The 16,056-nt window shown below is 36.2% G+C and overlaps 1 protein-coding gene across 1 annotated transcript; it reads right to left on the reverse strand.

Annotated features, from left to right (window-relative positions):
• Positions 1 to 4,371: 4,371 nt before the first annotated feature.
• On the reverse strand, positions 4,372 to 16,056 carry LOC132863374 (ferroxidase HEPHL1-like). Its single transcript, XM_060896158.1, has 19 exons — positions 15,845 to 16,056; positions 14,125 to 14,369; positions 12,490 to 12,702; positions 11,891 to 12,091; positions 11,532 to 11,786; positions 10,904 to 11,078; positions 10,632 to 10,762; positions 10,216 to 10,347; positions 9,667 to 9,872; positions 9,267 to 9,411; positions 8,822 to 9,034; positions 7,307 to 7,514; positions 7,088 to 7,227; positions 6,853 to 6,981; positions 6,635 to 6,741; positions 5,407 to 5,626; positions 5,133 to 5,272; positions 4,825 to 4,984; positions 4,372 to 4,501 (listed from the first exon to the last, which is right to left on the reverse strand). The coding sequence occupies exons 1-19, from the start codon at positions 16,015 to 16,017 to the stop codon at positions 4,428 to 4,430; spliced, it is 3,267 nt and encodes a 1,088-aa protein (XP_060752141.1). The 5' UTR covers positions 16,018 to 16,056; the 3' UTR covers positions 4,372 to 4,427.

A 16,056-nucleotide genomic window follows, 5' to 3' on the forward strand; every position in this document is an offset into this window, starting at 1 on the left:
GGCCACCTCCAGTCTCCCAGTTCCAGAGGGCTGTCCAGAGTGAAGGTTGTTCCTTCCTGACCATCTACACTCCCAAGTCCTCCAATGGTGCCACAGCTCTCACCTGTTCTGTCACCCTGGCTCTGCCCGCACCGTGTCAGTCCTCCAGCAGCACTTCTGGTGGCTTAAAATAAGGAAGGATGCCCGGGAGTTTGTGGTGGCATGTCCTGTCTGCGCTCAGCAAAAGACACCCCGGGGCCTCCCAGCCGGCTTGCCCTTCCTGTCCCCAGGCTGCCCTGGTCTCACGTCTCCATAGATTTTGTTACGGGCTTACCCCCATCAGCTGGGCTCACCACCTTCTGTCAGCCAAGGAAACAGCCCTGCTCATGCTCCAGCATGTCTTTCACCTGCATGGCCTTCCATGCAACATGGTGTCCGATCGAGGTCCCCAGTTCACCTCTAACTTCTGGAGAGAGTTTTGACAGCTCCTGGGGGTCACCATCAGCCTGTCTTCTTGGTTCCACACTCAGTCTAACGGACAAACTGAGCGGCTAAACCAGGAACTAGAAAAAGGACTTAGCATCCTCTGTTCCAAAGAACCTACATCCTGGTCCTTTAACCTGGTGTGGGTGGAATACACCCAAAACTCCCTGCCGTCGGCTGCCACGGGTCTCTCCCCCTTCCAGGCCACATATGGATACCAGCCTCCACTGTTCTCCAAACAGGAAATGAAGGCATCAGTTCCCTCTGCCCTTGCCCTGGTCAAGCGTTGCCGACGTGTCTGGAGAAAGGCATGTGCGGTAGTGTTAATTTCGTCACCTATTTTTAATTTAGTCTTAGTCTTAGTCTTGTGCCAAATGTCCTTTTTAGTTTTAGTCATATTTAGTCATTCACATATCTTTTTTTGTTAGTCTTAGTTTTAGTCGACTAAAAGTCATTTTAGTCTAGTTTTAGTCAAAAGAAAACTCAAGGTATCTTAGTCAAGTTTTAGTTGACTAAAAGTCTTTTAATTTTAGTCTAGTTTTAGTCAGAAAATTGTAGCTTGACCACATCTGGAATCTATTGTAAGAATAAATACAACAATAATATCAGGAACAGAAGTGTTATAGTGGAAATAAATAATTTAATGAAAAGCCTAAGATCAAAACTGTAGGTGTATGTGTAATATATATATATATATATATATATATATATATAATATATAATATATATTACCAACCTAATGCAAGTTATACATGGTATTGCACAAACCATTATTGATGATATTTGGAGCAATATTACATGTAATTGTTAAACTTGATTCCCTTACATATACATTTGCTTTTAAGCCTAATTATTCATTTTGATTATGATGTGATTGTGACAGGGGCGAGGGAAGAGGTTTCAGGTTGGGGGTGCTGAGTTTTTTCTGTCACCACTTTTGAATAAGAAACAATATCAAGGCTATAAAACTTGTCAAAACTCCGCGAATCACAAAAGTATCAGTGAGAAGTTGAGAACACTCGTTTAAACAGTGCATACACTCGAACTTGACTGCACATCACATTTTTTATTTTAATGATACTGCTTTTAATCATAATGCAAAGACCGGTCATCGGGATATAAGCTGTCATGTACAATAAAAGAGCCTGCGCAGCGACAGGAAATATAATTTAACACAAAAAACCTGCCTAGACCTAGGGTGGACTTGCGCTCAGGATTTTTTTATTTACTTATTTATTTATTTATTTGAGCGGCGTGTGGACGAATTCTTTCTATGCACACAGTATTTTATTTCTTGATAACAGACCGCTGCGGACTATAACACACCGTTGCCATGAAAAACAGAGCATTGCCATGGACACACAGGATTCTAACCGTAGAGACGGAGCGCACTATTTTCTTTAGAGGAAGCAATACAATCATTTTTAAATCAATAAACTCCTTTTTAAATCATCATTTTGTGTCAAATTATTGATTTATTTGGTAGGTAGCAATATAATAAGCGGGATCCGCTTCGCGGACCTGTAACTTGAGCAACAGCGTGAAGCCGCGAACTCGTTGTGGATATTTTAAAGGCGTAACAGCTGATGAAAAAGACAATTGTAGACGAAAATGAAGAGAGATTTTATCTTAGTTTTTATTTTATACAAAACATTTTCGTTTCGTCTTTTTTCGTCAACAATAATGCATGTTAATTTAGTCTTAGTCAGCGTTTTTGGACAGTGGTGCAGTCTTGTCATCGTCTCGTCTTAGTCATGAAAAAAAAGGTTGTTGACGAACATATTTCGTCTCCTCTTGTCTGACGAAATTAACACTAATGTGCGGACCTACTCTGTTTTTCTAGGAGCTACGCCCGGTGGGCCAATCGCAAGCGCCGTCCGTCACCCCGTATCACGTTGGTCAGAGGGTTTGGCTATCCACCAGAGACCTGCCGCTTAAGGTTGCCTGCAGGAAACTTGCCCCACGCTTTGTAGGGCCTTTTCCCCATCTCCAAGGTGCTCAATCCAGTGGCGGTCAGACTCAAGCTCCCCAGAGCCCTACGTATTCACCCTAGCTTCCATGTCTCCAGACTCAAACCAGTTCAAGCCTGCTCACTGGTGTTAGGCACTATATAAGGATGCTGCTTTCACATGGTTCCTTGCCAGATGTTGGTTCCTTGCCAGATGTCTCAGCTTGCCCTGTGCACTGTGATTCATCCAGCCTTGTTCCTGTTCTGCCCTGCCTCATTTGACTCGGTTTGTTTCTAGTTTCTGTGTTTTTGCATGCCCTGTATTACCCTGCCTGCCTGTGTACCGTATTATTGGACCATTTGTCACTTTGTGTTTTTGCCTACCCTGTATTCATTGCCTGCCTCTGTACTCGATTAGAGACTGGTCTTTATGGTAAGTGTTTGCCTGCCTTGCCTGATTATTGTGTCAAGCTCATTAAAGACTTTTATTATATATATTGGCGTCCTGCATTTGAGTCCTCCGTTTCGGCCCACCCTGACACCTTGATCATTACAGCTCCTGATAGGATGAAATTCTCCACATAATCTGACAGGATTTTGATTCTCCACATTATAAGTCAACAATTTCATAATTGATGCGATCACATAATATACTATGATACATAAAGACTCAGGTTTTTAAGCCAGTGATTTGATGAAGACTACAATATGATACAATTTAATTTCATAAGACAATGATTTAACATTTGACATGAGCATGAATATACTGTGATACTATAAAATACAATATGATGCACTACACTCCATAATATCCTCAATACACCTTAGACTGATATAGATATATACTGATATAGCTCCTAGATGCTTGTCTTTTGTAGTAGGCCTAGTTATCAGAGATAATTCCACAGATGTGTAGTTTACTGAGTTCATATGACTTTTCTTTTTCTTTAAGAAATTCATTATAAAATCTGTGACACCAGCATCTTATGTAATGTATTTAATTAGTTTTAGAATATTCTGATGAAGTTTATACATATTTAAACACATATACTGACAGATTGCATGTGACATCAAGTATGTTACATCTTCTGGCTACACAGTTGATAATCTTTTATGCAAAAATGGAGAGGCATTGAGACATGTCACAATTTATTGTAAGCACACATCCTACACTCTATAAGATCTCTAAGTCATTGGAATGATTATTATGTATCAACTATATCTTAGTAACATGGGGAACCAGATAATCACATAGTAAGCAATAGAATAGCCATGGCTGCTTGTGGCTATGCATTTGGTTCAGTTCCCATACGTCAATCAGGCCACTTGTTATTTAATTCTTTTTTTTTTTTTTTTTAATTATTATTATTGATAACCAGCATGTTCTGAAAAAAATGTTTTAGTTTAACCCATTTAAACCCTAAACACAAATCCAAACACTTCAAGTCAACTCACCAACATGCAAAGTCAAAAATATGCAACAGCATACAAGACAGAGACAGTCTTCATCTATCCTGATTTTTAAAGTGATTTATATGTATCTAAGGTTTAAATTTCTGGTCTGTCTGGCTTCTCTCATAAGTAGTCGTATTCCTCTTTTTTTTTTTGTCCTCTTCTCCTTTACTTTCTTCTGCTTTCTTTGGCTCCTCTTTTTGTCACCAAATATACCAAAGAGCTTATTTAAATACTTTTTATCTATATATTCAGAGTGCAACACTTAAAGTTTGTGCTGAAACAATGACAACTATGTTTCTTTTGGCTTGCATTGCTCAGAGAAATTACATTGTAAAGTTAAGTGTGCTTTTGGATTACAGCAATGCAAAAGACTTTTTTGGATATCTGCAGTTTGTGTGGAGCAGGTAAACAAACATTGGCTAAATCTTTAAGAAACAAAAAAAGTTTTGGTATAATCTCCCATTTATAATGCACTACTTAAATAGAATAGATCTATGTATGCTATTTTAATTAAACCTATACAGTATCTATAAGGTCTATAAAATCTATACTTCAGCTAATTTTACTTTAGTCCGAGGGCAGAAATAAAAGCCAGGATGGAGACTATACCCAGATGTTGAGTCACAGCACTGGCACCTACAACACACATAAACCATCAAACAGTTGTGCAATCACTGCTACATCTTACAGTCTTTTTTAACAATTGCTAACAAGTTATGTTTTAACAAACTAATTTTTGTGGACTTTAACAAACTATGTTTCAACATGTAGTGCTTACTTCTGTTGACATCCTGAATATTAACACCTTCAGACAATTAAGGTCATATAAAAGTATAAAAGTTATGCTAGTATAACTTGTAAATAAACTCCACACTAGTGTCTAAAACTAAAACTTTTAAACAAACTGTAGCGTTTTATAGCTTCTTCATAGCCTTTTTTTTTATTATTTTTTAAATCACCTGAACTCTTGATGCTGTAGGTGGTTTCCATGCCTGCTCGGATGTGGTCATCCACATGGCAGTGCAGCAGCCATGTTCCCTTAGTGTATGCCACTAACTCCAGTGTCTGAAATGTGCCTGGAATCAAGTCAAAAACATCGTCCCGGTGGGGCAGGTCTGTCTGCTCCATGGAGGAGAATTAAAGAAAGCAGTGTACATGTAAACATTTGCTCACTTTCTTAGTTTAAAAAAGAAATATACTTTTTCCATGATATTTATTAGCATCTGAATAATAATGACTAGCACAGCCTAATGTGTTTCATTATCACCTTGTAGATGAAGGTCTGACCATGTAAATGCACTGTGTGCAGATCAACTTGACCACCCAACCCAAGGAGATACCAGTTTACTCTCTCCCCTTGCCACATTTCCACTCCCTGAAGGTTTCCATACAGCTTGCCATTAATTCCTGAAAAATGAAAATGAATAACACAATACTGACCAGGGTTGAACAATATGGAGTTTTTTTTAATAATTGTGAATGTATAAAATTTCTAAAATAAACAGCTAGTAGTCAGGAAAAATAACATGGTAAAGTCTCACCATGCATTTTGTTACTCTCCACAAAATCATCATTTCTGATCAGAGGCTTTGAGCTGTTGTAATAGGTTTGGATGTTTTGCTCCAGGTACCATGACATATTCTCATCAAAGATAAAGAAAAGAAGTGCAATTTCTCTATCCACATCCAGTCTTTGTCTGTTTTGGTTTAGTGTCCCTTTCCTGCAGATCACCAGGGGTCCAACTAGCCCACTGACTGTGTCCTGAAACCCAGTACAGTACAACATCCAAGAGAAGACATCAAACATCAGTTTGACATCATCTTCAGTTCAATGATGATAAAAATAATCTATATAGTCTGTATGCAGTGACAGATTTCTTGTGTGATCTACAGATGCCCGTCAGTAACTTATATATTAAATATAAGAATTGGAATATTCTTACATATAACAATGAGTTACATTGTAAAGCAGATCAGTACTCACTGCTGCCAATATGTGGAGAGTTACCGCTACTTCAGTTTAATATATCAAAGAACAGTTTTTGTTTGGTGCCAATTACATGGTTGATACAATAAAGCAGGTTATCATAATTAGATCTAAAATCCTAGGTTATAATTAAGTTTTTTTTTAAATCTATAATTACACATTGTAGGCATTCATTTGACAGATTGCTGGTAAAAATTCTATATATAAGGATCAATCTAAGTAATATATAATCAAACTAGGGCTGTCAATAGATTTATTTTAATCGCAATTAATCAGACTCTTTTTGTGTGATTAACTGTGATTAATCGCACACTTATAGTGAAATTAAACATACATTATTTTGTTTAACGTGTATTTTTTTTGACATTTCACAAAATTGCTATATCCAGGAAAGTGAACTGTCAGAACAGTTTTAATCTCAAATCAATTTAAACTTCCAGTTCAAGCTAAAACAGAACACACAGAAACTTATTTTTCTAGCTGGCATTTAACCTATTGCTAATGTTTGTCTACTCACACGCCGTACACATTGATCCAGTGTGGGTCAGATTGCTAGTAGAACCTGAGATGTGGTTTGCTTTTAAATGATATTTTAAACTCAATGAGCTTGGAAGGTAGGCCTGTACTGTACTTCATTACAGTGTACGCACACAACTTTGCATTTATCCAGAGTGCCATCCAATTTTCTTTTGAAAGAGGAATTAAATCTAAACTAAATCAAACCTATGTACTATAAGTATACTATAATGTATATGTGTTCATTCACCGCTCATTAGAGATCACCTTAATGAAGTCCACAGTAGAGTAGTAAGCAAATGTGATGCAGTTTGGATCAGAGACTCCTGGCCCAGAACTCTCTGGAACAATCCACTGGTACATACTCATGTTTCCTGCAGTTAATGATTACACCCTTCTGTTTAAAAATTCACTCTTTTTTTTTAATTCAAATCATTTTTATTCCATCCAATATTTTAGATGTCCAAACTTGCAGGATTCCTCACCAGGCAAAACAGGTGCTGGATTCTGAGGTGAGGTCTTCACTCCATGAGGCTGGATCGAGTATGGATGAGTAGCTTTATTAAGGAATGTAATATGAACTACTTCACCGACCTCTGCCCTGATGATTGGACCTACACACAAACACACACACGGATGTACAGATGACAGTTACATTACATGACAATTAACAAATAGCAAAGAGGATTAAGGACCAGTTAGAAAATCATATCTTTGTACCCAGTATTTCCAGATGCTTCTCTGAAGATGACCTTTGCTTCATGGTCCTGAAGGTGGCATTAGTGTACTCTCTATAAATCACTTTTTTATATTTTGATCCAAGCCTGTTCTCACCAGTCCCCACAAATATACTGCCTGGGCTAAGAAACAGAGTATCCATTAAAAGTTTGATAAAAAACTACAATTATAATAAAGATACTTATGTGTGTTTGTAAATACCTGTCCTCCTCTGTGGTGTTGAAGTACTCGAGCTCCCATGAGCGATTTGGTGAGTAGTCCCACTCTAGCTCTTCTGCAGAGATGTAGTAGTGTGCTGTGGGAGCAGAAGCAGGAGCAGATGATCTCTGCCTACAGTTCTTCACTCTGTACTGCTGCTTCATCCCTCCCATGTAATGGTCAGTCACTTTGCAGCTCACCTCAAAAAGTCCTGTATTCACACATACATCAGAACACAACCACCTATAGTTTAACAAGCCAATAAAGCACCAATAAAGAGCAGCTAAAGGTCTAATGGGAGAAGAGATCATTTACGATGATTCTCTACACTCGGCAACAATAGCCAGTAGGGGACGCACACAGATTTCCCGTGTGAGGGAAAACAGTTCCCCACAATTCTCCAGGCTGATTAAATTTTGCCTTTGTTTTCATTGTCTGCGTCTGCTATTACTCATGGCCAGCTTTTGAAATGGAGATTAAGGAGTAAAATAAAAATAAAAAGGAACACAGAAAGAAAACGAACAAATAGAGCAAGACAGATTTACTAGACATTTTATATATTACTTATTGAACTTAAATATCATAGAAAGATATTATATATATATATATATATATATATATATATATATATATATATATATATAAAAGCACCACACATATATAACGCCATACACATTGATCCACACTGGATCAATGTGTATGGCGTTATATATGTGTGGTGCTTTTATATATATATATATATATATATATATATATATATATATATATATATATATATATATATATATATATATATATATATATAAAAATACAGACACACACACACACACACACACATATATATATATATATATTATAATATATATTATACCATTGAGTTGCAGGTAAATTTTAATGATTTATTTTCGATTCCATTGTACCATTTGGTGTCTTGTTTGTTTGGTTTGGTGTTTTCCTGTCCCTGTGTTGTGCAGTCTGTCTACATGTTTGTTCAGGGGTGGTGTGCATGCTTCAGTGGTTCAGAGTTTCTCAAGCTTTACAAAAAACACACCCAAACGCTTGATCTTGACTACACATAAACCCTGCTTGCCCACTTAAGCCAGAAGTGGTGTTTGCTTTGCTATTAGATCAATTTTACACTGACAATGACACCATCTTATCCAGTCTTCCAAATGACTGCTCAATGTTTGCCGTTGTTCTGTATGTAATGTAATAATGTATAGTTGTCAGATTTTAGTATTTTTAAGCTTTTCATGCAAGGTTTACACTTAAATTCTGACACAAAACAAATGGTTTAATTCCACTGACTTGTTTGTAATTTTGCTTGAAATTAAATTAAATCTTCAGGAACAGTTTTATCCTGTTCATCAGAAGTATTTCTCAGGGTATCTTAAATATCCTGGGAGCAATAGGTACAAAAGTACAGTTTATACCTGTGGGCAATTTAGTGCATCCTCAAATCCACCTTTTGGCATTTGATTGTATGGTGGGAAGAAACTAACAAAATTCATGACTGACCGGTTGTATCTGGTTGCATGAAAACATTAACAGCAGTCTGTGGGAACACAGCAAGGGTGTCACGGGTGATGCCGTCTCTGCGGAAGGTGTTTCCCTGGAAGTACACCCCATGCATGTCCACATCTGTGCCAAGGCCTAGGACGTGCCATCTGACTCGGTCGCCATCACATACCTCCAGCCCTGGTAGGTTCCCGTACATGTAGCCATTCACTGCTGTATTACACCCGAACAAAGACATAGATGAAACCAGACAGCATGGAATATCCTCTATTTTATATTGTACTGTATCCTCTATATTGTATAGTAATTATTCTGAAAACAGTTTGTCCAAAAGCAAAGAAAATGAATAATGTGAAAACGTGAACAACTCCCAGACTTTCACATTGAAAATAATTTAACTCATATCTCATAAAGTTGTATGAGAAAGTGACAGTGTGTAGGTTACCATGCATCATGTTGCTCTCCTGAAATCCTTCATTCTCTGGGTCTGATTCATTTGTACCATATATCAGAATATTCTTCTTCAGATACCAGCTTACGTTTTCATCCATCACAGTGAAAAGTAGGAAGAACTCTTTGTCCACATCTTTCTTATATTTTCAGCAAAGAATAAAAAAAATGTTCAAATCTATTTTTGAAATATAATATACATATATGTATTACTGTGCGTATATGTGTATATATATGTGTATATATATATATATATATATATATATATATATATATATATATATATATATATATATACACATATACATATATATATATATATATTCATATTCATTCTAAAATGCACATCATTCTTTTCCATTGGTATATACAATCAACTGTAGAGAAAAGAATACCTGGGTATTATTGGGGGTCAGTGAACCTCTCTTACACACAAGTAGAGGTCCAAAGAGGCCAGAGTTGGTATCTCTGATGGGGTCATGGGAAGAAAAGTAAAGGTAAGAGATGCAGGCCTGGTCACTGTCAGAGGGCCCTTCTCTCACATACCATGTGTAGTTGAAGGAATCTCCTGGCTGTACATTAGATCCTTTTTTTTCTGTATCTAATAATCAAATATAAAATCAATAAGATATCTAAGATAAACCTGAAAATAACTAGTTATAATTAGTTAAGACTCTATAGGTAAGATGCTCTGGCCACTCATAATTAGGACAGATTTGTAAAATTTCATTAGAGCAAATTATTTCATAGGAGCTTCTGATTATTATCTATTATTTTTCAAGCTGAAATTTTGCCTTCATATTAGTCTAAGTAAGCTTAGGCTGTATTTTGTGTATTGGTACAGTATATTTGTTATCAGGTGCTTATTTAAAATATAGATTAAAAAAAAGTACAGCAAAAAAAAAGTAACTGGTCATTAAAAGTCTGTATTGTCCCCTTCTCACCATCTTCATATTGAGCTCCCTCATCTAACTTTGCGTATTGAAGACCATGGGACTGAATGCTGTAATTTCTATCAGCCTTGTTCAAAAATGTGACCTGTAAAGTATCCCCAACTTCAGCTCTTAGTACAGGACCTGACGAAGAAAAAAAAAGGAATAGTATAGAACAAGGTAATACAAATATCAATACAAAATCTCCCTACTTGAAGGAGAGTGCTGTACCTGTAGGATATACACTATGTAAATATATCTACAGTATCTGTGACATGTAATATGCTTTAAAATGTATATCATGGACATTATCCTCATACTGTTCTTATACAACAATAATAATGTTTTTGTATCATTCTTTTTTCTTTCTGGCAAACCTTTATATACCAAATACACAATGTATGTAAAATTTAAAAAGGGTTGTCTACCTAGTATGCCTAGGTACGCATCCTTGCTGATGTTTTCTGTAAATGTTTCATCGGTGTATGCTCTATATACCACTTTTGTATACTCTCCACCAAGACGACCATTATCCGTACCAAAATACAGCTCTGAATTGCTAAGAAGAGTAAAAAGAGAATGTAGATCGAGTATGGCATATATTTTAGATAAAAAAAACATGCAATCGATTAATAATATAAATGTCAATTAAAAAAATTGAAGCTAGAAACTGAATAAAAAAAATTGTTCAGCTTCATACCTTCCACTTTCATTCAGTGAAACATTAGTGAAACTGTCTGTTCCTGATGGGGCATAGTTCCATCGAACCAGCTCAGCAGCAATGAAGTATTTCCTCACTGTCCCATTCAGAGGAGTGACAGAGGAGTTTGTCTCCCCAGCACATTGAGAAACATTGAACAGTGCCTGCATACCATCTGCACACAAACATCATTACTCTTTCCAGCATTATGCCACAGCTGGTTAGATCCGCAATACTCACACAGGTTTACTCTGCTGTATATCTATACTATACTTATACATACTTAATATGGGATAAATCATCTTTTAAAATGCAAAACTGCTTACAGAATAATATTTTGCTTTACTTATTTAAAATTGAACCCATTGTCTGGAATATATTGGAAAATTCTCCCAATAATTCAATATACGTATTTCCAATATGAATGTATTGCAACTTTATGCAAATGTCAGCTTTGTCAGACCAAGAGAGTCATGGGAAAACAGGACACATGCATATCTTTTAGAACAATGTGGAATTCTGTTTTTCTGTGGATAAATTGTAAAATAAATATTTTTCTTTTTTAGCCAAAATTAATGGATGTCATTCATGTTTCAAATGCAACACATTTATAAAGCTGAAAGTCTACCTTGTATATGGCTGTTAACCTGACAGCTCAGCATCCATCTTCCTATTGTTAAGGGCTCCATCAATGCAGTCATGAAAGTGGCAGGAAACAGGCTGACAGTGTCAAAACGATGTCCATCAATCAGTAATGTCTGCCCATGAAAATATGCCGAGTGGATATCTACTTCATTGCCCATGCCAATGAAATGCCATGAAACTTTTTTGTTCTGGCACAGGTCAAGCCCAGGAAGGTTCCCAAACACATATCCATTAATTGCTATAAAATATAATGAAGAATGTAATGCTATTGATAGTATTAGTTTTCAGAATTTCAGCTCTGTCTATGGCATTCAGATACTGCCCCAACAAAGAAATACTTACCATTCATCTGGTTAGACTGCTGGAAGTCTGGATCAGAGGGGTCAACACCAGTAGGATCCGAACAGAACATTTTGATGTTTTCTTCTAGGTACCAGCTCAAGTTTTCATTCACCACACTAAATAAGAGGAGGAAGTCTTTATCAACATCTGTCCTCCGTACCTGAGAGTAATTATCCCCTGATGGAATAGGCTGCAGGATCCCTGATTGAAACAGGCCATGAATATTAGGGGTGTAACTGAACATGTGTAACTGGGCATAAAATGTATCCTAAATGAATATGAATACAGATCTAAACAATAGGCAGATTATTTAGTGATTTTTGTTTTTGTTTTTTTTTTTAAATCATGTTTTAAAAAAATCATGCTTTTCCCTATTTAAAGTTAACAGTGGTATAATACTCCCCCAAAAAAATTTGTTTTTAAAACTGTAAAATTGTTTGTTTATTGTGCATTTTTTTTCATCATGTATGAAAAGGTCTTAGTCAATGAAAAACAAAAACAGAAACAAAATTAAATAGTCAAATTGCTACCACTCATCTATGGATATACACTGAGTGTAATGTGTGATAATGCCATTATTTGATGGCTTACTGATGTACCTTTCTTGCAAGTCAGCAGAGCTCCTATAAGTCCAGATGAGATGTCATGGTAGGCAATCACATGTGAATGGTAAGCCCAAGTCAGACAGTTGGAATCTCCCTGAGTGGGAGCAAACTCCGGCTTTACTCTCCATGTATAAGTATAATTTCCACCTGGAGGAACACCATCATCCTGCTTCTGTGCTATAGAGCTTTTATCTGGATATAGCGCTCCTGATACACATGAAATCAATTTAGTCCTATCATTTCACATTGCTTAGATAGTATTTAAAACATGGAAACAGAGTTATTTCATACATTTTCCTCTTAAGCCCTCAAGTTTAATATCAGTTATCCTCCATTTTCATGTAAAAATAGTTCTAACAACAAAAAGGCACCTTTAATGGAAGACAGAGCTTGGGTAGGATGAATGTGGGGTAAATGTATATGTCTTATATTCATGTAGATTACATTCCTTCACTACGTGTATTTCTGTAAAAGCTCCACTTATGACATAGCCCAGAGAAATAAATAAAATAGCTTAGTGACCTATGACTTCTGAAAAGTTAAATAATGCGTTGACCCTTTTACCAGTTTATAGTCATTTCCCTGTTTAGACTCATCAGATTTGGGAATACTGCATTACTTCATAGTTCACAGCTAAACTTTGACTTGATAAAATGCATTTTCTTTTAGTTTTTTTCTTAAGAATCTTTCCTCAGTGACTTTTTTGTTGTTTAGTATGTAATGCTCTTGACCAGGAGAGCACTGATCACACAAAGGAGTGCATTTGTAACAACACCACCCGCAATTAAATTTGTTTAATACATTTACGCTAATGGACTCAATACCTTCTGCCTCTGTGCCACAACTTTAATACCCAATTTCCTTGTACAGTCACTATAAAAGGCATATGCTGCTGAACCTCTTATTTGTAAATACAGTCCAAACACCAGTTGGCAGTTAGTTGTAATAAATCAAATGTGATGATTTGTTTCTGTGGTTATTCATGGTACAGATTTAACTGTGCATTGGTCATTATTATTTTTGTTGAGAGATTGACAATTTAGATGTTTTTGCATATATAATCTATGGTGTTTCATGGTTTCATCAGTACCAAGGAAATCAATTTTGCCATTTTAAGATGTTGGCTCCATATCAGGCTGGATTGAGTTCAGTGTGCTACTGTCCAAACAAATAACAATGGCACCAACTAAGCTCCGAATTTGTGATAAGAGATCTTCCTCAATATTGGGTGTCAGTGCAGTTTTAGGAGAAAAAAATCTATTGACAAAGAGACAAAAAAAAAAGAAAATGCCTAGTCATTTTTGAGACCTTATCATGTCTAGTCTAGATCATTTGAAGAAACAGGGTGTCCTACTTAGAAGATAATGACTGCATTATGACGCAAAGTGTCTTTTTTCCCTTTACCATATCCTTTTTCTTTTAAGGAATAGGGGTTTTCATGTAACAAAACCAGACCACAGTTACGCAGTTGGCCCTAAGCATCATATACAGGATGAATCTGATCTACTGAATAAATGTTTCAGTACATTGAAAAATCGTTCATTCTTGTTTAGCGCAGGTAAATTTTAACACCATATATATTTTTGTGTGTTAACCATGTTTTAAACGGCCTCAGCAGACATATTTTACCCTCTGAGTCTTTCTCATAGTGGACTCCATGTGGGTGAAGTGAATATCTTCTGTAGGCAAAGTTCTTCAGATGGATCACAATGTCATCTCCAACCTCAGCATGAATCACAGGCCCCAGGTAACCCAGCCAAGTTGGTTTGAAGATTTCCTGTGAATATGTCGCATCTGTGTACTGCCTGTATATGGCTTTCTTATACACATGGCCAATTCGATGGGGACCTTGAAGCAGGAACAGTGATGCGTGACTAGAACACAATAAACAACACAATAGTTTCTATTACGGGTCTTAACTGCATCTTAACTAGTATCTAAAATGCATCTATTTTTTCTAAAATTAATTGCAATCTGATTACAGCAGTGGAATTGAATTTTGATTTCTATACTATTACTATATTGAAATTAAATTTTTATTTTGGGGTATTTCCACTGATCAGCAATAACATTAAGACCAACCACCTATTGTTGAGTAGGAACCACAGCTCTGACCCAAGAAGATATGAACTCCACAAGACAAAGGTTTGTGATGGTGTGTTGTGGTATCTGACACCAACAAGTTAGCAGCAGATCACATCATTCCTGGAAGCTGTGAGGTGGAGCCTTTATGGATCAAACTTGTTTGTCCAGCACAACCCACAGATGCTCAATTAACATGAGAATTCTGTGCAATTTGGAGACCAAGTCAAAACCTTTAACTCTTTTTGTCATTCAAACCACCCTGAACATGTTTTGTAGTATAGCAGGTTTTACTTGGCCTGCAGCAATGTTTAGGTAGGTTTTACGTGTCAAAGTAACCTCCTCACAAATGCCAGGACCCATGATTTCCCAGTAGAAAATTTGTTACAATGCTAGCTAGTATATTACGTTATTTTTTTTATTAGTATATTGTAATATGTTTTCACACTTTATTTTATATGTAGTAAATATTTTACTGTTACATTTTACACATTACTGATTGGTACTTTATGTAATGCAGGTCATTTTATTCTTCTTTAGTTCTGTGTTGTTTCAATTAGTGCCATTATCCTAGAGCAAAGGCTCTTTCAGAAGTGGGCAAGGGCCAGCATGAGCACTCTAACCGCTCTGTGGCTATGCAGCAGCGTTTTCAGCAATTTGTGCTACAATATCAATTTGGCCCCAGATCCTATGCTTGCCCATTTATCCTGCTTTCAACACATCAACTGATACTGAAATGGAACAATTATGCACAATTGCTTAATTACATTTCTAAGAAACTGTTTTGTTGCCTGCTTTTTTATTTAGACATTTAAAGGCCTTTAGAGGTCTTTTTTCCTCTGGTTAGTAACAGTATTAGTGACAGTAGAGACAATAGTGACAGAACTTGAAACTTGAACTTGAAAGTATAAGGTTATTTGTTGAATACTTTTACTTTCAATTTCACAAGATTTTAACACATTATCTCTCAGCTGCTTTACTTCAACTAGGGAATCGTTTCTCAATTAAGATTCTTTAAGATAAATAAAACAGATAAGATTATTTATTTATTTATTTATTTATTTATTTATTTACTTACTTATGTTTGGGGAGGGGGACTACACATAAGTATCAAACTATTCAATAACATGTTTAACTTTCAGTAGTATCACATAGCACCTTACTGTATCTCAGTGCTGACTGATATATGGATACAATATCGATATATTGACCCAAGCATGATATAATCAAATATTATAAATAAATAAATTACAAACTAGAAACTCACTCATCCTGAGTAACTGGTTTCCCTGTGATGCGGTTGTAACCTCCAGGTGCATAATCCCAATTCTCTTCCCTTATCCCGATAAAGAAAGTTCGTGTAATTCCTTCATTTTGTCCAAAGAGGGTGCAAAAAGTGATTAGACTCAAAAAACACCGACGATTTATATGAAACTCCATTCTGTAAACTGCAGCGTGTTTTTAGTGAAGTGCTCTGAA

The sequence above is a fragment of the Tachysurus vachellii genome, chromosome 20 (genome assembly GCF_030014155.1).
Source record: "Tachysurus vachellii isolate PV-2020 chromosome 20, HZAU_Pvac_v1, whole genome shotgun sequence".
Taxonomy (NCBI): domain Eukaryota; kingdom Metazoa; phylum Chordata; class Actinopteri; order Siluriformes; family Bagridae; genus Tachysurus; species Tachysurus vachellii.

Excerpts from the sequence above, each read along its gene's own strand:
- LOC132863374 (XM_060896158.1), bottom strand. The coding sequence starts at position 16,017 with ATGGAGTTTCATATAAATCGTCGGTGTTTTTTGAGTCTAATCACTTTT. Across the intron at positions 7,228-7,306 it reads AACACCACAGAGGAGGACAG|CCCAGGCAGTATATTTGTGG; the intron begins GTATTTACAAAC and ends TCTGTTTCTTAG. Across the intron at positions 5,627-6,634 it reads CTACTGTGGACTTCATTAAG|GACACAGTCAGTGGGCTAGT; the intron begins GTGATCTCTAAT and ends ACTGGGTTTCAG.